Source organism: Pygocentrus nattereri, chromosome 26 (assembly GCF_015220715.1).
Source record: "Pygocentrus nattereri isolate fPygNat1 chromosome 26, fPygNat1.pri, whole genome shotgun sequence".
NCBI classification, from domain to species: domain Eukaryota; kingdom Metazoa; phylum Chordata; class Actinopteri; order Characiformes; family Serrasalmidae; genus Pygocentrus; species Pygocentrus nattereri.
Genome location: NC_051236.1, coordinates 26,802,494 through 26,824,744, shown reverse-complemented (window position 1 = coordinate 26,824,744; position 22,251 = coordinate 26,802,494). Strand labels below are relative to the sequence as shown.

Below are 22,251 nucleotides of genomic sequence, written 5' to 3'. Positions count from 1 at the left end.
CATGGTCACAAACTGTGTGCATCAAAACAGAGTGTTGAAGTGAGGCAGCGTATAACAACTTGTTAACCAGACTTGTGCTTTAATTAAAGTGACTACCTCGACTGGAGGCAGATGAAGTGCGCTACTAAATTAAACTTAAAGGAGAAACTATGTCATGAGCTAACTAAAGGAGCAGCGATGCCTCTGTGTGGTGGTGGCAGTCCAATGGGCGTTTTTCTCCATTTACAGAACAGCAGAAGAATACTTTATTAATGATGACAGTTTCCCCAACTTCTGTTAAATGCCCATAATAAAACTCTTTTGGGTTTACACACCTGAGATGTTTAAGCTCTGGCATGAAGTGGGTAAAATGCACAGGCTTTGGCATTTGGCCTTACGTAGGGCTTTTGATAATTCCTTCAGTTTTGCACTTTTTCACAAAAAGAAAAATTGCAAGATCTAAAAAGCTTTCTGTCTAATATATTAAGTTATTGCAAACCTACAAAGAAAACATTCATTTATTGAAAACATTTAAAAAAAATTAGACATTCCCATCCATGTGAATTTCCCAGTAGGTTACAAACCTCACATAAACAGCTACAGTTTATGTTAGATCTCATCTTGGTGCATTTTTGCCCACTCCTTAGCCTTCAGCCTCATAGACCTCCCCCTCGAGCATTATTTGTAGATCCATCTCACGATGCTGAACAAAATCTTTTTCCCTTAGACCCCTAACCCCTCGGCTAGGACCGCTTTCTACGGCACAGTTGAGCAACAAACCCCTCAGAGAATAAGAAAGTCTATAATTATAATACACTGCATTACATGTTCAAGGCTTTTCTTTTTTCTTAAACACAAAAAGGACATGTTGGGGGATGGGAATCCCCCAAGGCTAATAATTAACCAGATGAATCAGAGCCAAGGCCATGATCTGTCTCGGCTGGACGCTGTCTTTGTCCTCCCCCGACAAACTTTTATTGGTGTTGCTAATGGCTTTGATGAGGTTCTAATCAAACAAAGCCATCGTAGCTTCCAAGCTTCCACCGCTGGAGCGGAGAGTTCGCGGTCTCCCGAGGCAGTCATGATTAACTTCAGCCTCTGGCGGTGGGAGAGAAGACTGTAACGCTACTTTGAATAAAGTGTAACACAGTGCTTAAACAAACTAGAGCGATTTCTGTGTATGTATGGAAAAGAGCTCAGGATTTGTGTAATGCACTTGATGTAAGTAATGTATTGACATACATTTTGCGTATTGATTCTGACAAGTATGAATGTTCTACAGATTGATTATGTATCAAACAATGCCAAGTCCCCCACAGTTGGGCACAGGGCATGGAAGAGCAGTCAGTGTTTCTAAAGAGCAAAAGCAGGAGACACAGATAAATATTGCAGCACTTCAGGTGCACCGTATCATTCATAAATAAGCGAACTCTCCATCAAACTTTCGAAAGTATCTGATTAATTAATATTTTCAGCTCAGTATATTTTGTAATGGCTTTTGATTCATTTGAACTCGCAGGCTGGGTCTGAGAAACTTATCAGAGAGGGCGCTGAGAGTTGATGTTCTGTATGCGAGCCACATTCTCAACATTTCTTTTTTGATTTCCAAATTCCCATCTCCGCTTTTTATGACTCGAGCGTCTTTTGAAGGCTTGTGAAAGATGCACAACTGACGGTCAAGCGGAACTTTTCATAACGTCAGGAGACAATCTGTGTTTTGTCTGCCTGCGCAGCAAGAAGGCAAAGGGAATCGCCACCTTCTTCTCTGCGTAGTGTCAGCTGGAGGTGCTCATAATTTATGAGACGTTTCATCATGAAATGTTGATGAAGAATCTTGGAAGAGTTTAGGAGTTTCTGTGTAGCTACTGTACTGGGCCAGGACCCAGAGCGTGGGACCAAGCGAGGTAAATGGGTCAGGAAAAGTTGGGTCTGTGTCCACATGTTCACATACAGATGTCGGTGTTTCTGTGAAGGGAGTCACAGCCTGTGTTAATGTATTAATCGGGGTTGTTGTCGGAAGGGTTAGAGCATTGTCCTAGATACTATGGTCGAGTGCATTTGCATTTTACTTACTCATCCTTAGCCAGATCTCAGGAGCTTGCTTTCAGATTCGTTTCTACTTGTGTGTGTCAAAGTCAAGCGGTTGGCGGGCTGGGTTAAAGCACTCTAACCCCACAGTGAGTGAAGCAGCTTGGGCCTTTGTACGTTGCCATTAAAAAAAATCAGATGAGATAAAGTCCCACCCTGGGAACTTTAATGCACTGGACGTTGTGACAGTTACCGTGGAAACGCTTTCATCTTAGCCCTAAATATATAATCCTGCGGAGAAGGCAACCTGCCATCAACCTTAGGCTTCTCTCCACTAAAATAGCCTCTTGCAAAATAAAAATATCAAAATGTGCTAAAAGCTCAATGCAGTGTGATCAGACTCATACGCATTACTGTTACATCTGAATGTTATTACTAGGGTGATGTGTTGAAATGGACCTCGAACTAGTCAGGGGCAGCTCTTACACACATAATGGCTCTGATGGAGTCTAGGACTATTTTTCATAAGCCAGTTGAAAAAGACAATTGCACTAAAGTGAATGTTTCATAAAATTCTCATGGTCATGGGACAGCAAGTCATTCAGTCTTGTCTTAAAGTAGTGATTATGTAGGCTGATAGCTTGGAGAGCTGCTGGTCCAGGGCAGTCCACATCAAACAGCACACTTCCAGCACCTGAACAGTCATGGCCAGATCCTTATGTGGTTAAACTTTCATGCAGATCATTTCATGCAACATCATTTCTGTGCAATTTGAGAGTTAAACAAAGCAATTCAAAAACAACACATTTGATAGACATTTCGCTTTTTTTTTATTTTGGGTGCATTTGTCTGCGTGGGTTTCCTCCGGGTTCTCCGGTTTCCTCCCACAGTCCAAAGACATGCAGTCAGGTCGATTGGACATGCTAAATTACCCCTAGGTGTGAATGTGTGAGTGACTGTCTGTGTCTGTCTGTCTGCCCTGTGATGGACTGGCGACCTGTCCAGGGTTTATCCTGCCTTATGCCCGAAGACTGCTGGGATAGGCTCCAGCATCCCCCCGCGACCCTGACGGAGAAGCGGATTAGAAAATGGATGGATGGATGTATCATTCTCACTGTAGTCATCTGGTTTAATTTGCGTATTTGCAGAATTTTTATAGACTTTGTATATATATTTATATCTGTGTATCTTTTATCTATCTGTGGTTCTTCACTATATAGTTGGGTTTTTAACCTATTCTGTATATAATAAGGCTTTAAAAATGAATATTTAGCCAGTACACTTGATGCCTCGCTAATCCTGTCCTAGAAGCACTGCAAGTTCATTGAGCGTAATTTGCTTGGATGATTTATTATGAGGCATAAAGAGAGGAAAAAAATCTCTATAAAAATCTAGCTACTGAAGTCGCAATAAAAGCAGACTAACAAAAAGAATAAATAGCACAAGCAGCTGTTAAAACCATGAATATATATAGACAAATGCTGTGTTGTCTGGTGTTCGCAGTCAAATTGCTACATTACTCAACCAATTTCTGCATTTTGTTGAATATTTAAACATGCAATTTGCATGCCGCTTTATTTGTAAAACGCCTCAGTTCCTAACAGCTGGCTGTCTGTGGACTGTCAAAACCCAAGAAAGGAAGCTGGTAACAGCCGTAAGAAGTGTCCGAGAGAAGCAGTACTTAGCTTTACATTTACATGATGCTTACAGGCAGTGATGGGATCTCTCCTGAGCAAAGAGACAGCAGATCAAATGCATGACAATCAACATGTTTATGACCTACATTTAAGAAATCTGAACATGTTCGTAAACATTAATGTTAAACAAGATTACATAACTCTAGTGGTGGAGCTCAATCTGAGTGTCAGAAAATGATCACAAAGTGCAAAACTGAATTTTTATATTTTGACAGTTTGCTTACATCTGTGTACATATAGCGTGCTAAAAATAACATGGATAGATAATACATAGGGATCTATCTTGGTTAAATTGCTCTCGGTTGCGTTTATTTCTGTTTCAGAATCTTGAACGTCCTGGTTGGTTAGCTAGCTATCTGCAGCAGGAAATGTAGTCAATGCCACACTGCCATTAAAGACCACCGTTGAGTTTAGTGCAAGCTCTGGTACAAAGATATTCTCACACACAGCAAACCCATCAATGTGTGAATCACTTCTAACAGTTGCACCAACCACATGGAAATATCTGTAAATAAACATTGCATAAACATGAGTGACATGAGGGTCAATCACTAGGTTTTCTGCTTTATATAATCCTATCCAACTTTGAGTATTTTTTTTTTTTTTTAAATGGCATATTTTTGCACAGTGCTTTTCTTAAACTGTGACCCTGTAATTGTATTGAGTACAGTCCAGCAGCGGTACTGACCGCTCCAAGATGTTGGTGTGGCTGACGTGCCTGGCTGAACCCAGCGCGGCATCTACGCATGTGCATCTACGGTTTAAACACCTGCTTGCATTAGTTAGCAAATTAAATGATCTTGTTACAGAAACTTTAGCTTTGAAAAAGTCATGTTGGTTTGTTGACATGGCTCACGAACCTGGGAAACGTACCAAACTTGGCCAAAATCACTCAGTTTCAGGTTGGCACTCCATGGTGGAAGCTTAATGCAACTTTAGTTCCTTGAAAACTACATGAAACTTAATTTCCAGCAGTCCAAGTTTCTCTGTTTGGATTTCTTGCCCATCAATCAGTTAAAATGTCATTTGATATGATCACATGACGTTAATACATTCTGATGTCTGTGATTTCGGCCGGCTGTATTTTGAAAATGGTTTCACAAAGTTGAGACGCTTGCAATTTTTGCTTCTGAGTTTCAGGTAAGTTGTAAGACGCTTGGCATAAAGTTGCATTAAAGTTTAGCCATGCAATGCCAGCCTGAAGCCTTCTGTCTTAAATATAAAGGTGCCAGAAGGGGTTCTTTGGATTGACGCCAGAGAAGAAGAGACACTTTCATTTCCCTAAAGAACCTTTTAATTGATAGTTGTTAACGGTTTTTCCTAGAATCTTACATCCAAGCTAAGAACCTTTCACCAACAACCTTTATTTTTAAAGTGTTGAATGAACTACACACCTTTTAATATCTTAGCAAATAATGATTTTTGTAGCTTTTGTAGATTGTGGATTTTTATCTTCATACTGTTTATATTATTGAAAATATGTAAGAGCACCTTTGAACATACTCAGGCTTCTGCACTAATTAAGCCAAGACTAAAAGAAACATGCAACTTTGACAGATTTTTACAGAATCCCTTCAGATGTGAGTCGCTAACCAGCATGAATACATTCAAATTCCAAAAAACTAAGAGAAAATGATATATTTTCTGTCACTGGCCTGAAACTAGATCAGATTGCAAGAGCTTGAACCCATCACACACGACATTTCTGTGCTATCCGACCACTCCAGCTGTCCCATAATCTGACTGCTATTCAAGTCTTGGCTGTTATGGAGCAAACCTTGCATTATATAACCCAGGTTTTATAGGGGTTTGTAGGAGTTACATAATGCAGTGTCCCACAGTGCTCTGTCTTTATCATATTGTGAGCTGTAAATGTTTAGAGCAGGTTAGTATCGTTGTGAAGGCCTCTGCATGGCGTGTTTTCTATGCATGCATCAAGCCTAGGCTGATGTTCAGTCTGATTTTCCAGTGAAGAGTCATACTTGACATTGTAATTTAGACCAAGACTAAGGTTGTTCCTAGAGTTGTAAACACAATTTATCCTCACTGCATTTGTGCAGATGTACAGAGCTGATCTCAATTGGTTTTGGGTTCCCATTAGACAGTTTTGTCTGGTTGGCACTCTAATCTCTTGCTCAGAGAATAATTACTCCATGCGTGGAGAGGTGGGAGTTGGGTTATTTATCTGCCACCAGCCGAGTTCAGCTTTCTGTCAGTTATCTAGAAAGAAACCTCTGGTGGGTCGTCACCCGTGGTTGTTTCATCTTGCTTTTTGAAATTACACTTGCAGATTAACATGGATGCTGCAAAACACAGGATTCAAAGCAATGATCACTTATTTATTTAGTATACATGGTGCTGCTGCCTCTTGTTAAAGATGACAGATAATTAAAAGTAATGTAGTATTTTAGGCTTTATTAGGCCTCTAAACTAAATGCTGTTTGTTAGTGTTTTAAATGAATACACAGGATTTCCCTCGTGGTGCTGTGTTGGCTGGCTGGTCTTAGTTTATTCAGTAATTGTGAGCTGTAGTCTTCCCTCTTCAGCCAGATGCTGGCTCTGCTGCTTTCTAGTTTCTGAATGTCGTGCCAGCACAGTCTGTCTGTCTCCCTTTTTCTGTCTGTCTCTCGGCCTGTCTAGCACTCTCTCTCTGACTGCCAATGAAGGCCTTGTTTTTTTTCCCCCTCATGATGGTTCGTGTGAGGTGACCTTGCCCCTCTGTAGCCGAGTGTGCCTCATTCAGACAGCTCCACTCAGGCTTGCAAGATCAGCTGCCATGTAAGCCTAGCTGAAGCAGCTCGCGGCACACACTGACTCACGTTGCTAGATTTCATTCGTGAGTGAGCGTTTGACCCCAGGAAAGGCCCATTCTCACACACACACTCACACACACTCTCTCACACACACTCACACAAACCACAAACAACATACTATACAGTCAGACAAAAACCATGTATTTGCAAACTAGTAACATTTAAACATGTAACTATAATACAGTACTATGCAAAAAACAGAGGGCCATCTGTTATTTAATTTACATTTAATGGCCATTAAGTATTGTTTATTCATTTTTCACAAGATATTTCTGAGGAGATTAGATGAACCCTACTCCAGTGGCATTAGGAAAAGAAAAGGAAAGAAAAATATGTGGAAAAAGCAGGAGTTTCCAAAACTAGAGTTCAAAAAAGATTTAGGTCTAGGAAAAAAACGAGACTCCTACAATGCAGTTTGCAGTAGTGCTGCGTTCACATGTAGGTGGTAGACAGGCCATTGTTTTCGTTGGAACCGCGATGGAATATTTTGCCACTGCAACAGTCTGCAGACCACAGCAGTACCATCCATCAAGGGTTCCCAACTTCCGCGGTGAAATAAACCGAATCTTGATTTTTTTTGGGAGCCATGGATGCCAAATGTCTCGTTGTTAATTTCCTGACAAACCCAGTATTATACAACAAAAATAAGAGTGCAAAGCTTCCTTCTGCATTTTTCCACGTTCTGTGTACACTGCCAAAGCTCTCCTCTGATAACCATGCGTTTTCGGCACCATGGTCACCATGCCAGTGTTTGTGTATCCCTATGAGGTGCGGAATGGTGTTTTATTTTCAATGCAAACGTGACTGCAGCAAAAGCCCTGTTGTATTTGTAGAAATGTGTAGACTCCTAACAACCATCCAAAACCTGCCAGACCACCAAAACTGTCATGATTAGATAAACAGTACTTAAAGCTTTCATATGTGAGATGGAAGAAAGTGAAGCTCCCTTCTTCCTTCAGAAAAAAATAAAAAATAAAAAAATCACAGATGTTTCAGTTCATTCCTCCACTGTGAGAAGACAACTCAGTGCTGTGGGTCTTAAAGGATTTGTAGCTGCCAAGAATCTGTTACTGAGAAAAAGAGACAAAAAAGATAAACATTTGCAGTAGAACACCAGAACTTGACAGAAGCCAGACCTCAACGTCATCGAATATGTGTGGGATTGCTTGGATTGTGAGAAGTATGCAATATGCAGTATGAAATTATTCCTATGGATTTTTTTGGAATCCAAAAGCTGGTTCTGAAAGGAATGGGGGTCAAAAATGAAAGGCAAAAGGTGGACATACTAAATACTGAAGCTGGCTTTTATGTGACTCACTTGTTTTGTAATGTGTGTTCTGCTTTTTTAATTAAACTGAAAAGTGAAGTTGGACTTAATGGCTGTTTTATATGCAATAAATAGTAAAAAATGTAAACAGTAAAAGCAAAATAATAAAAAAAAAACAGCCTTTTCCTTACAATAGCAATCATATGCACCCATATACCTCCATAATCTGCTTTCTACTGTCTACCCCATTCATGTAGCTTTCACTGACCTGCTTCCAAACATGTCCAAACCCCCTGACCTCACTATGCCTGGGCCACTGCTTCCTATCCTGCAGCCAAGATGGCCTGAGCTGGAATATTTTCTGGCATGCCCCCTTCCCAGCAGTCATACAGTCATAGCCCACTGTCCCTCATCATTATCTGCTGCCACTAGAGTGAGATTACAGTGGAGTTATGGGTCTATCAAGAGACTGCAGCTCACTACTCTCGGCTGTGCGCTCCATCATGGGCCGACCCAGGGGCCACACAGCTGCGTGGGGACCGGATATGCACACACACTGGAGTTAGAGATGGGAGGGAGGAAGATAAAAGAGCACAAGCTCAAACTGAGGCTTCTAGAAATACAATAGCTGGCAGCTATAGTCCTAATGCATTCAGACACAGTCCATCTCTGCTGTTAAACGCTCAGTGACCTATGATGTTTGTTTATGACCATAATTAAGCGTAAAGAATTCGGCATGACTTTGTACCTTTTTTTTTGTCTCCTCAGAATCTGTCACAGCAAATTAATGTTTCTCAGTTTGTGAGTGTGCATATGGGGGAAACGTTGCTCTGTAATAAACTTGTGAATCAGAGCAGCATAATTCGCAGCAGCAGAGTTTGCTATCGTGACAGATGTTTTTTTGAATTGCTTTTTTTTTTGTTGTTGTTTTTGTTTTTTTTTGGTTGTCGCAGTTTGTTGTTCCTGAAAACCAAGATAAACGCCATCCGTGAGAACGCGCTGCTTCCTATCGCCTTAGTGCCACTATTTTGGTCTCATTGTTTACACCACAAAACATTCTTTTCTGAAGAGGCAAACTTCTTACAACCCCAGAATATGTTGTGGGCCCTGTGTATTTGTTTACATGTGTACGGTGGCGATAGGCTTTGTTTTCTAATACCGTGAATGCTGAAGAGCCCGTGTTCTCCTTATAAAGGAACGCATCCCTCGCTCCTTACCGAGTGTAAAAAGTTTGGCCTTCCACAAATACAAAAGTTCCTAGCACGTCGTCTTTACACCATGATGTTTGATTTTGTGGCGACGCGAGATCAAAATTGCCGCGGCTCTTGCTTTGCGCACGCCTGTATATGTGTATGTGTTCTCGTCTGGCTTTCAAGCATGCCGCATATCTCAGTGTGGAAAAACAAAGAACGGCGCGACGGAGTGGGAATCCGAACCTCGCTGCCACTCAAACCGTCCGCCATCGCCAAACAGCGGCCTGGGCCTGCCACCGCAAATACATTACAAATCAATTATTTATGGAACAGAGTGGAGAAGGCTTTAATCTTCCTCTTTTATCCAATTAAACTGCCTAACCACCATAAGCCTCCTCCGGCTCGCGAGCTTTGCACGCCGCCTCTTTCTTCTTTCCCCTCATTCTTTTTCTCCCCCCCTTTTTTTTTCTTTTCTACCCCCTTTTTTCTTTTTTATTTTGACTTTGGATATGAGAGAGTGGAGGCTTCTGAGGGACGACGGAGAGAAAGAAGAAGGAGAGGCTGTATAAAGTGTAAATGAACTCCTCCTCTCCCACTCCTTCTGCTTACAAAGGAGCTATTTGAAGTTTTAATATGAAGACTTGCCTTCCATTCCCCCAGCACGGGACACGAGGGGGAAAAGCTCTTTCATGAGCTGTCTGTGCCCAGCTCTGAGGGTGGGGGGAGGGTTCTGGAGAAGCCTCTGCTGGGCCGATAGAGCTGTACATGTGCTAACTTACATTATTCACAAACCTGGTGATAGCCTTTGTCGCAAACTTATTTATGTCATCAACTGGAATTGTTAACACGGGACGAATTTTCTTTCCGTCTAAGAAGACAATTTGTGGAAAAGAAGTAGGGATAACTTAATGAACGGAGTGAGCTTTATGTAACAGCTTGATAATAACATATTATAACTAGTATTTTCCAATTTTTAGTTACTAGATGTTCAGCGCCATGAAGAGACTGGACCATAAATGGACCAGTAGAAATGTAAGAGTTGCACAGGACTAGTACGTCAGAATCCTCTTTGTTTCGCGTGCTACCATACTGGTTTTGTGTGTTGAAAACATTGATTCCAGTCTGCACATAATGCATCATCTTGGAGATGTGCCGATATGAATGAGCTTTATGTAAGTTATTCATTCTCGCATGCTTTTATAAAAGGGGAAATAAAGGTTTAAATTGTTATCCAGTAGTCAGACAGTGACAGACTGAGTGAATCACTACAGTTCACTAAAGTTTGAGATCAAAATGAGTCAGTTATTCCGCAGTCATTATGACCGCCATTTTTTGGGACAGCTGTGGACATGTGACATTCTCATCTGATCAGGCTTTACATAAGAGCATATTGTGTGTGTGTGTGTGTGTGTGTGTGTGTGTGTGTGTGTGTGTTATGTAACATGTGTAGAGGGGGCTTTGCCTGCACTCTTCTTCCTCTACTGGGGCTGAGTCACAGAAAGAAATGTCACTCACAGCCTCGGGGCACGGACCTATTCACTAACACACACTCAGAACTGCTGAATAACCCACAACTAACAGGTTCACTTCACAGCTGGATTGATCACCTCTGTAGTTTCACTCCTGTTGATGTCACATTTTCACAGCCATCTCTCCCCAACACACATTTACCAGATCAAAACAAGTACATCTGTCAGATCGGCGTGATTGTGTGTGTTTAGGTAGCTTGTATTTGGTCATTGCAGTATAAAGAGCTGCAGTATGCATTAGAGAGCACAAGGTTTGCAACTGTTACTTTTTTGTATTAATCAATAACTTTTTTGACTAATTGACAACCTTTTCATAGCACTGCCATCAAAGTTACACTGTCATGTGCAAAACTTTCAACACCCCCTGGTCAAATTGAAAGTAAGTGAACATTAAAAAGAAGTTAACACAAACTTTATAGCTCTATGTTAATATGGCATTTTTGTGCTAATTTATTGCACAATTTCTCTTCATTCGTGGAGTTTAACATGTAAAAAAACACAAAATGTAAAATGTGCCATAACTTTTGCACAGGCCTCTTTTTTTTTTTTCTCAATATGTTGAATTGAGCAAATAAATGGTAACTGTGCATTAAAATGTGTAGAAGTGTTCTGTGTAGAGGAGGGCACCCAAACTTTTGCATACCCCTACACTTCTCGCAGTGTGTTGCAATCTGTCAGAATGACTGCGCGAGTCATGTGACCATAATGATATTATAGAGCTTTTTTTTTTTAAGTAAAGAAACATCATCTGTAAAAGTCTGATTTTACATTTTCTTCAACATCAGAAGCTTGGCCTTGTACTTAATTCATGGTGCATATTTTCAGTATACAGATACATACAGTACTATGTACACCCTTCATTTAATGACCACCCTTCTGTTTAATTTTCAGTCAAAACAAGGCAAAAAAGATTGGATGTCAGAAAGATAATGAAAGTCAAAGCAATAATTTAAAATTAAACATTTCAATTTAAAAATTTTAAATGTGTGTAAAATGAGACTCCTGACAACCATGCAAGACCTGGTAGACCACCAGTACTGTCCCCATTAGATAAACAATACTTCTGTTAGCTTTCATCTTTGAGAGGGAGGAGTAAAAAGAAGCTGCTGGCGTTCTCAGAAGAATGGATTACCACCTCAAAGTCCAGACCTCAACATCGTTAAATATGTTTAGCGATTACTTGGATCATGAGAAGCTACTCAGACTGACTTCTCAGACTGAACTTTGGAGATGTGGATAAATCCCTGCAGATTTCTTCTGAAAAGAATGGAAGCTCTAATAAAGGCAAAGTGTGGACACACTAAATACTGAAAAACTTGAGACTTTAATTGTCTGTTAAATATGTTTTCTACTTTTCTCCTGACGTTGAAAAATGAGTAACTTGTATTTAATGGCTGTTTTGACTGGAAATGAAATAAATGAAGGATGGTCTTTGACATTTGCACATTACTGTATGTACACTATGGAGTAATGCACTCACTCCTTCCTGTCTTTATTACACTCACTCACTCACACACACACACACACACACACACACACACACACACTCTCTCTCTCTCTCTCTCTCTCTCTCTCTCTCTCTCTCTCTCTCTCTCTGTGGTGATTTCCCCCAGGCTGCTGTGTTTTTCCAGCCCTGTAGACACTCAGACAGGTCCTCTCCATCCCCCTAGCCTATTACTGCACTGTAGCTCAGCTCCAGCTTGGAAAAGTGTAAAAGCACCTGTGCCTGCACAGGCTCTGCTCCGCTTTACTGATACACCTGCCTGCAGCCTCGCAGGCAGCGTGCCAAATGAAGACATCATCATTGACAAATGTTTAACCCTGAGCTGTCTGGGGTTGTTACTATCACTTTGCTGTACCATTTAAATGTGAATATGTAATTACAGGCATAATTACAATCCTGCATGATACAATTTATACAATTTATTTTCACACACATACACACACATTATCCAAGCCAGTTGTCCTTCTGGGTCGTGGGGAGTGCCGGGGCCTATCAAAGCAGCCACAGGGTCACTGAGCAGAAGGCATTTATTAACAGTGGATTTATGTTCTGTATATGTTCTTTTCCATTTGTTTCAATGTTAAGAAATGACAACAACATGACAAATATTCAATGATTTGCTATCATTACCACAAAAAGACCAAAAGTAACTCTGTCAAATTCAGATCATAATAGAATAGCTCCTCTTTTGCTTAAAAACACAAATATTGTAATCACTGACAAAATGTCTCTGCATCAGTGAGCTGTGGGTGAGCAATAATAAAATGAAAGTGACACCGTGTTTTTATTGCAGTTGCTAACTTTGATCTCTAACTGTTGCCTGCCTGCAGGTATTCTGATTCTCCATATTAGAACATTAGCCTCATGTGCTTCTCTAGAACTAGAAGTACAAGTAAACTTTGTCCTTTTGTTTGTGTTTTGAGTTTGGAATCAACAGAGGTCTTTTGAACAAAAATTACCTCTTAATACACTGACAACTGAAGAAAATTATCTATGATGAAGATGGAGGTAGAAAGGAGGTTGTTGCCCATCGGAGCTTTGATATCTAATCTGAAAAGAGAGAGTTCAATCTGTTTTTTTTTCCCCCCTTTCCTCTGACGCATTGAACAGGGGAAATGAGAGGCTGTCTGATATTTCTCCTGCTCCCGTTCATGTCTCTTTGTGTGTGTGACACGCTTGAACTCCGGCGCTCGCGCTGACAGAGCGGCGATTGCCTCTAAAGGCAGCTTTAAATGATGCAAAAAAAGGCAGAAAAGTGAAAAAAAGCTGAGGAACTACAGAATAAACTTAAATTAATTCACAATATCTCACATTTCCTTTTTCTGCGAGATTGTATCTGTCCTCAGATGTGTAAAAAAGAAAACAGCACCAGATACGGTTCTAAAGCCCATTATTTCCTGATACCGCTAATTAAATTGCTAGCGTCATTAATTGGGTTGAAGATATCTTTGCATTGAGTTGGAGACATCTTAAACTCAATTAAAGATATCTTCAACTCAATTAAAGATATCCAAATGCCGTGTCCCACAATATGCAATCAGGCTTTTTTTTGGTGCAATAGTATCTGCTCAGATGCCCTGTAACAAACTCTGCGCTCACTCCTCTTCTAAAGTTTTCCTTTATCATGAAAAGAGACTCTTTCTGAGGGGACCTAAGCCACTCTCCGCTCTTGTTATGGATGGAGGGAGATTTTTTTTCTTTTTCTTTTTCAAAGCACTTCTTTTGTGACAGTTAATCCTGCTCTTATCTCTATGGCCTTGCTGAACACTGAATCAAAGTAATGGGCATAGAGAAAGTGGCATGTTGACTTTATAACAGAGTGATTTGAATGTACATTCAATATGTCTTGTAATGTATTGGTGGAGATTACAGTAATGTAATGCAGGTTGTAAGACTGTACTTCCATGTGTTTGTACAGGGACAGCAGTAGTCAGCACTGTAAGTTGACCGATGGTGGACGGCGTTTGTTAGTAATACCATATTGATCTCTACTCTCTGCACAAGGGGAATTTCATCTCACTGTGGAATATATTAAAGGACTGACCTTATTAAACGCCTTAGATTTCTTCAATTGTAGGGCAACCGATCACTTTACCCTTTTAAACAGGGAGAAAAAAAAAAAACGCAACACTATAAAGGGGTAAACTCCCTTGAGATGCTATCAACCTAACTTTAGAAGTGTTCCTCATATTCAGTTTCATTTGACATTGATTATAAACTCTTTTATCCATCAGACACACAATTCTAGATCAGATCTCTGTAGAGAATCATCAGTGGCACCAGAAAGACTCCTCTGCTTTAACTTGGGGGATTAAAACAACCCTCTGGTTCTTATGCTTGAAAGATCAAATTATCATTGAACCAGGAGACTTTTTAATATCGCTCTTCTCTAAAGCCCTAATATTCAACCTGACCTGTTAGTGGAGGAGCTGCAGTGAAAAAGGAGCCATCTAGATTTAGGATATCAGGATATTCCTCAGGTTCCATGGACTGTGAATGATCTCCATGGGGGCTTATGAATGTTTCCTTAAAACAAATAAATGTTGTGCCTCAAATACGGTAGCCTCCGCTTTAGCATCTGCTAAATAAATCTTCTTACTGTTTGTTTAATTTTTTGTACTATATAACATAAATCTACAGTATGTAACAGTGTGGAAACATTTCCCTACATGTTGTGGAAAAAAGTCTCAAGGCTCTTATATATGTTCGGGAACATGTCTCATACAAATGTATGCTTGAGATTGATGGTGCGTTTTGTCGTCTCCAGGTCGTTGTGCTAGCTGTGGGGAGAATGTGGTGGGTGAGGGAACGGGCTGCACTGCCATGGACCAGGTCTTCCATGTGGACTGCTTTGTCTGCATGACGTGCAACTGTAAGCTGAGAGGGAAACCCTTCTACGCTGTGGACAAGAAAGCCTATTGTGAGCCCTGCTACATTGTGAGTATGATCCTTTCCGCACACACACACACACACACACACACACACACACACACACACACACCTGGCGCAGAGCCTGGCATTCTTATGTAGACAGCAATGTTAAAGTATTGTTGAATAAATTCTTACTAGGGGTGCAGAAATGATCTGAATCTGGCAATTTAACTGCATTGATTTTAAAATGTTAATAATATTACAATAAATTATAATGTCTTAGAAAGGAGGAGTTTTCACACCGGTCCTCAGAGACACCAGGCGGTTCGTATTCTTGCTCTCTCCCTATGTTGCGAGTTGAGAAAATGTGTGGACCATCTGCGATAGGTTTAAGAACCACTGCAAAGAATTACTTTGAAATGTAAAAATAATTAAAAAAAATCTATGTTCCACCACTTTGAAAATTAGAGATGGCAGTCTGATGCCCAGCATCAGTCTAGCCAATATCAGGAGAAAAGTATGGATTGCATAATATGACACTAATAATAATGATAGTAATAATAAAAATAATAATAATAAAATCTGACCCCCCATAAAGGCCCCCAATTGGCCTTTTCAGCTGAAAAAATATATATTTTCTGTAAGTCATCCTGGATGTATATTTCTTCCTGAAAGATTGTAGAGTGTTTGAGCAGTCTGAGCTTTGCTTCCTTTAGGTTTACACCCTGTTGTACCAGGCAATCACACCAGCACCCCATTCTGCAAATTTGCAGATGGTCCTGTTTGTCTCATTTCAGTCTGCCACCAAGTGAGTTATAGTGCTGCATGTCCGTATTAAAAATAGTGAAAAATAACCTCATCTAAAACCTGATGCACAAGGCTTTGTTTATTGCATTGATCTGTACAAGCTTATTATTGTTTTGTGTGTATTTGTTTCAGTAGTAGAGTCTAGTATGTTTTTTGGATTTGTTCGATTACCTTCTTTACATATCACATTACATGGCAGAAATAGCCATGTTCTTAAGTATCAGCTGACACTTTCAGCATTTTCTGCGCTGGTGTCAGAAGTGGTGTCATGCCATCTCTAATGAAAATAGTCCCTCTAGTGATATTTTCCAAAATATACCAAGGCAGTCTAATCAAATTTAATAAAATCCTGGGAAATTTCAGCTTTCACGATGCACTGAATTGTTTCCTAAGGAATTGTGACATCAGAATTTTATACCTCTAACACCTATGGATCAAATTTAAAAGGAAATGTATTTTAAAATTGACATTAGTGTTATTGCTGTGTGTTGACAGACCTTATTTCTGTAGCACACATACATACACATGCACACATTCACACTGTTCTGTTTCTACATACAGTGAATACATATGCATGCATACATTCACTGAGCTGGATATGGTAACACAGGAAAAAGCTGGCAGCTAGTTTACATGCTCTTTGAAACTCTAATTTCTTCCTGATCACATGGTAGATTCAACACCTAGTGTCCAATCCTCCTTTGTTCTCTTCCACTTTATGTTTATTAAGATTTAAGACTTCTATAAAAAGTTTACTCTTTGTAAATGCAGGTAGTAGCACCGTGTTGAATTTGTCACACAAAAATAGATTTTTTCCTCTCATCATCTTTCACAGAACTGCATTCATGATTCCTCTTCCCACCAGTTAGCCTGTAGTCAAATCCATAAAGATTAGATGAACAGAGGTCCCGCATGCAAAAAAGCCTGAACACCATGCTTCGCTCCATCTCCAAGTGCATCTGATAAGCGTTCACATGGGCAAATTGCACTTGAGATGTAGCGCAGGTATTAAAATCACATTAGAATGCCAGATAGGATTACTTTCCTTTGTAGATTGGAAACCAAATAATGCTCTTCTGTCTTTTCTGTCTGCCTTTCCATCTTCCTTTTTTGTTGCTGAAAATATCTGTCGAAATTCTTCTATTTCTTCAGGTTAAAGTAAGTAAGTTCCAGTAAAATGGTAAAGCTGTCATTTTGGAAGTTTGTAAAGGTTAGGAATTTCTTTCTCTGTCTTTTGAAATTTCACGCTCAAGTTCCCAGAGCTCTGCATTGTGCAATAAGCAAAAGTCAGACTAAACTATGTGCTGTTATTTCATGCATATTATACATGTGAGACTCCTGAGAGCTGTTCTCATGATGTCTGCTCTGGTCTTGGCACTTTCTCTTATATGTTTTGAAACTGTCAGTGATTCAAGATGTATAGTGCATGTCAGCAATGAGATGTGACACTCTGTGACGTCACACGTATGTCAAAAACTTTTTCACACTTACTCTGAAGGCCGCATGTTTACATGTTCTGTCACTCACTTCAGTTCCCGCTCAGGTGGCAAAGGCCAGGCCTGACCTCTGTTCAATGAGAACATTCAGTGAGAAGTAAGACTTGGTTTCACTGAGGCTGTCAGATGCAATATGACATGGTCATCATGAAAACATTTTCTTCTCTTTCATGATCTGATAAAGAAAAAACAACTTTTGAGTCATTTATATAGATGAATTGAATCCTGAAAGAGTAACTCAGTTTCATATTGAAACTACACCGGTCCTTCCACAAAAATGCCTGGCGTTTCAGCAATGTTGACCTATGCCACTGGTGCTGGGTTTTCTTCTGGTGCTGGCACATTTTCTTAGCTTCCCAATGTGGTCTTTGTGTTGTCTCTTTTTCCTCTTATGAAGGTGCTGTAGAGAGTACTGAGGCAGCACTGTTTGAGCTGGCTTCCTCTTTTACTGCACCACTTCTCTTTCTCAAATCAGGAATATTGCTAAAATTTGTTCAGAATTGAATATGCAGAAGTGCAATTAAATTTGTGCGTTTAAATAAAGCTTTACTTGTATAGTTGTGCCAGTGACACACATGTTCCCATAAAAATGCTGTGTTGTTTTATTTCTGTGGTGAAATTCTAGCAGCTCTATGGCAAAATTAAGGCTAAGTTGCATCATAGGTAATTGATGGCGAATACGGCACGAGACAGGACTCTGACTCTGGGGCTGCTGTTTGCCTGAGCACTGACATTACTTATTCTTCTGCTGCCTGCTGGCCTATAGAGACCAGGGAAAAATTTAGGCCTGTCTGGAAAACAGAAAACACACCAAACTACTGCCAAATATGGATAGAAGCACAATCTGAGCAGTAGTTACCAAACTCGTCTAGGCAGTGATGGCACAATACCACTCTCTCCTTTCTGATACTGATAATGAAGCTTTGAGCATCAGCTCTGACTTTGAGTAATGAGTAATATCAGTATTTATTCTTTAAAAGTATTACATTTCAAAATGACGTCCAATGTCTAATGCAGAATTTTCTGCTGGTATCAGCCTGATGCTGATACTGGGCTTGGGTCAGCGCCGTCTCTACATCTAACAGCATGCTGCTTTCAGTTTCCCACCAAGCACAAGGTAGGGCAACTTGACAACATGCTATCACGGAAAAAATTCAAACTTTTTAAGTATATTTCTTTAAATATGAACACATGAAAGGGTAATTTCTTGAAGCAACATATTGAAGGGTCAACCAGTCTTATGGTAAAAAGACTGGCTTACATACGCTTTGTCCAGGTAACTTTGTGAATTGAGTTAGTTTTCAAAGACACTTTTTATAGGAACCTATAAAGGCACAAGATCCTTCGTTCTTCCCTCTGCGGTTTTCTTCCGGATATTCTGCAGGATTAAGTGGTTTGGAAACGAGAATAATACTTGTTTGTTATTCCCATTGGCTAATGGAAACAGCGATGACACTGATGAAACGCAAGATTTCATTAGCTTGTGAGAGAGAGTGCCAAACAAAAGCCCGGTGATAATGTGAGCAGTCATAAAGAGATTATCATCGCTGCCCATAGAAAAGAGTTTTTTGGGATTTTTACTTTGCTACATTGTTTGAGCACAGCAGCTGTCCTTTACATAGTATGAAGATTTTAAAATGAATAGGCCGAGAGTAATGCTCCAGAATTGCTTGGAATAAAAAGTCTTTGTTAATTTACATGGAAAGAAAGTCATGTTTTTGCCCTCATTTGTAACATTACCGTTTTTTTGTGTGTGTGGATGGCAACGTTGTATAGCCTAATTTTGCTTAAACCACTGAAAGTTTGCCATGAGTTCATGAGAAATCAATCAGCTCTCATTTTTTCCACTGAAGTCTCATATATTTAATGCATTTCACCAAATCTCCATATGACACATGATCGCTGTTTGTGAATCGTTTTAATAAAGCGTCTTTGTTATACAGCTTGCTCAGTCGTTCATCATCTATAGCTCTAAAGATCTCATCTAAGGCTCATATAATATTTCTTCATTTTTACCATTCCTACTGAAAATTTGAAGCTGTGAAGTTGAGTACTAGTATCATTTTGAAAATTTTCAAAATTTCAAGCATTGAATTTTACAGAAATGTCATACACATAGTTTTTCATAGCCATTTATCAATGTGTGACTTTTTGCTGTTTGAACCTCTTTGTAAATCTCAGAAAAGCTAAAAACTGTGTATTTTCTATCATGAAAATGTCTTGAAGTATTGTGATGTTTTGCCATGTTAGCCACTCTCAGTTGAAGAGAGGTTAAAAAAAAATAAAAAAATGAAAAGAGCAAGTATGAGTAAATGGTAAAGATGGGAGTACGTTTTAAAGGTACTTGCTTTGTTATGGCTTTTTCATCTCTAAATCGCAGCTGGTCGGTCCTCAAAATGCTTTCTGTTTATGTGCTGAGGTTATTTAGGTGGCTCATTAGACATATTCTGTATATCCAGGATGATCTGTACATTTACTGATTCCTTCTAGTGAATGAAACACAGCTGTGTAATTACTCTCAGGGAGAGATCTTCCTGTGAATACATGACATTTTTCCTTCGTTATCCCTTTCAGTTATTTCCCGTCCCTTTTTATGAGCACACTGGGCTGTCACGTTTTCACCTTCAATTATAAAGCAATAAACAGCTATGCAACAAACCTGCAAGGCAGTAGTTACCTTGGTAACTACTGACATCGGTGCAGTGTAATTGCCATAAGCATGTTATTACATGCCAAACAGCATAAGTAGCTGTAGTTGTGCAAAAGCTACGTCTGTGACATTTTGTATATGTTGTGTCATGTAGCCAGTTATCCTCTCATTTCAGCTGTGATTTGTCGATGCTGATGTGCTGTTTTTTTCTCTCCTGGTACTCGTCTCCACACTTTAGCATGTTGCGTTTGTTTCTGCCATCATTATCTGACACTCGATCAGCTTCCTCAGATACCTTTGTGCAATTTTAACAAATGCAGCATTGAATAGCACTGTATCAGTGATTCAGGCCATCTCTTAAATCAGCCCCATCCAGCAGCTCTCAGACTGATTGTAGCCGTCGTCTCTGGAAGTTTTCCAACTCGGATGCATGCACTAAAGAGGACCGGGATAATTTAAGAACTTTACTTATGCATTTCATCAGCATAAATGTTCTTCTGGCACAAGATCAAAAGGATGGGGAGAAATCTGAATTTCTTAATGAAAGTAATTTCTTCTTCTCTTCTACCCATCCTCAGGGTCATACGCCTCTGTGCGATTAGGGAAGGAACGTGAGACTTGGGTCTCTGAAGAGACATGGCAGCCCCCATTGAGCTGGGGGAAAACTTGAAATGAGGCCGGCAAGTCGGTCTAGGAATCTTGAGAGGAGAGCACGAGAACCACATCATTTATTGATGCATTTATTTGCCTGTTGTTCTCAGTTCATCAGAACTGCAGATGCAGGATCACAGCACGACCATTCATATGCTCTGTCTTTCTTGGTAAACACTCTCTTTAGTTCAATGCCAGGGAGAGATCACCTGTTACACACAACTTCTGTGCGTTTTCTTTTTGTTGCAAAGTTTATTCAGACATGTATACACACACACACACACACACACACACACACACACACACACACATACACACACACACATTTGTTATGTTTAAAAATTCAAATGTGCTGCTTGTTTACCGATCATTTAGGATTTCACACAGGTAAAGGATCTCCTGTAAAATGATTTATGCATCAGCAGATAGTTCAGATCATTGAACACACCCAAACGTACTGCATTGGGTTGTGTGAATTTGTTTAGTTAAACAAAGCAATCCAGTATTGCAATCCAGTAATATTTCTCTGTGTCATCAAACAGGAAAATCTGATGTAATCTATTCAAACAAGAGCTTTTGCATATTTCTTTAGCACAGCTCTTATATTGTTAACTCACCACGACACCTGAGCACAGGCTTTCTTTTCTTTTCTTTTTTTTTTTAATACTGCCGCTAGATACCATTCATTCCTTTTAGTAATGGACAGAAAAGCCGCAACCTTTCTGTGATCTCTAGCCATCTGCTTCCTAGTCTTATGACATCTTATCACAAATGTCCTCCAACCTCGGCTTCACTACTGATCCACAAAGCACAAGGCCAATAATCAGCCATTGTGCTCTGGTTTTCCTGCACTCCTCTCAACAAAGGACTAATCGTTGCTTGTTTAAATGAAACACAATGGAGATATACTTCTTTGCTCCTCAATTAATCCATCATTTTGCACGAACTGGTCTCTAATCTTGTTAATGTGACATTAGTCTAGGGACACTATTGTTTTTTTCTTTTCTTTTTTTTCCTCCACTGATGTGCTGTGAAGCAATAGCCAGGGGGTGCCTCAGGGTTCTATGCTCAGTCCCCTTCATTTTATAATAGATAATGAGGTGGTGGCTGCTAGTACACATTATTGGCAGTATAATACATTTTGACCAGGTTGGCCTTTCATGAGAATCGTGTCAGTTTAATGAGCTGCTCGTGTTTAGGATTTTGGTTAGAGGGTGCTCCACAGATGCTGTGTAAATATGCTTGTGTAAATTGACTTGGCATTACAGCGTTGATGCTGACTGGTTCGGCGAGGCGAGCATTTCTGCATGCTTCTGAGAGAAAGTCTGGCCCCTTGGTGTGGATGCATTGATCTCAGAGCCTCACATACACTGTACTAATCCCCGGACGGAGCGTTTCCATACAGAGGAGAGAGTTGCAGCATTTATCCGTAGTTTTCCAAGAAGGATGTCAAGGGACTAGTTTTGGGATTCGGTTTTATTTTAATCCTGCTTGTAAATGTTTAGTCAATCTGCACAAAATAATCAAGTGGGAATTTGACATCTGCAAAATACACACAGACACACCATCTCTATTATTCTGCTCTGAAGTTTCCAGAACCACCCAGCTCTCTTTATGCTCCTGTTATTCCTTGGTTGGTTCGGCCTGTGGGCTGGTGAGAGGGGTTTGGAAGGGAAGAGAAAGCAGAGTGCCCATGGGCTCACTGTGGTGCACTGTGATTAAGAGGAGCATTTGTGCAGAGTGTAAGAGGAGCAGGCATTAAACAC

At 40.0% G+C, this 22,251-nt stretch overlaps 1 protein-coding gene across 6 annotated transcripts in view; it reads left to right on the top strand.

Moving 5' to 3' along the window:
• The window catches only part of LOC108427685 (LIM domain containing preferred translocation partner in lipoma), a 259,778-nt gene that overhangs the window by 212,735 nt on the left and 24,792 nt on the right, over positions 1–22,251 (top strand). For all 6 annotated transcript variants that reach the window (XM_017698033.2, XM_017698030.2, XM_017698035.2 and 3 more), the window contains one exon: positions 14,778–14,947. In XM_017698033.2, coding sequence (XP_017553522.1) covers positions 14,778–14,947 — 170 coding nt within the window. The remainder of the gene's footprint in view (positions 1–14,777; positions 14,948–22,251) is intronic.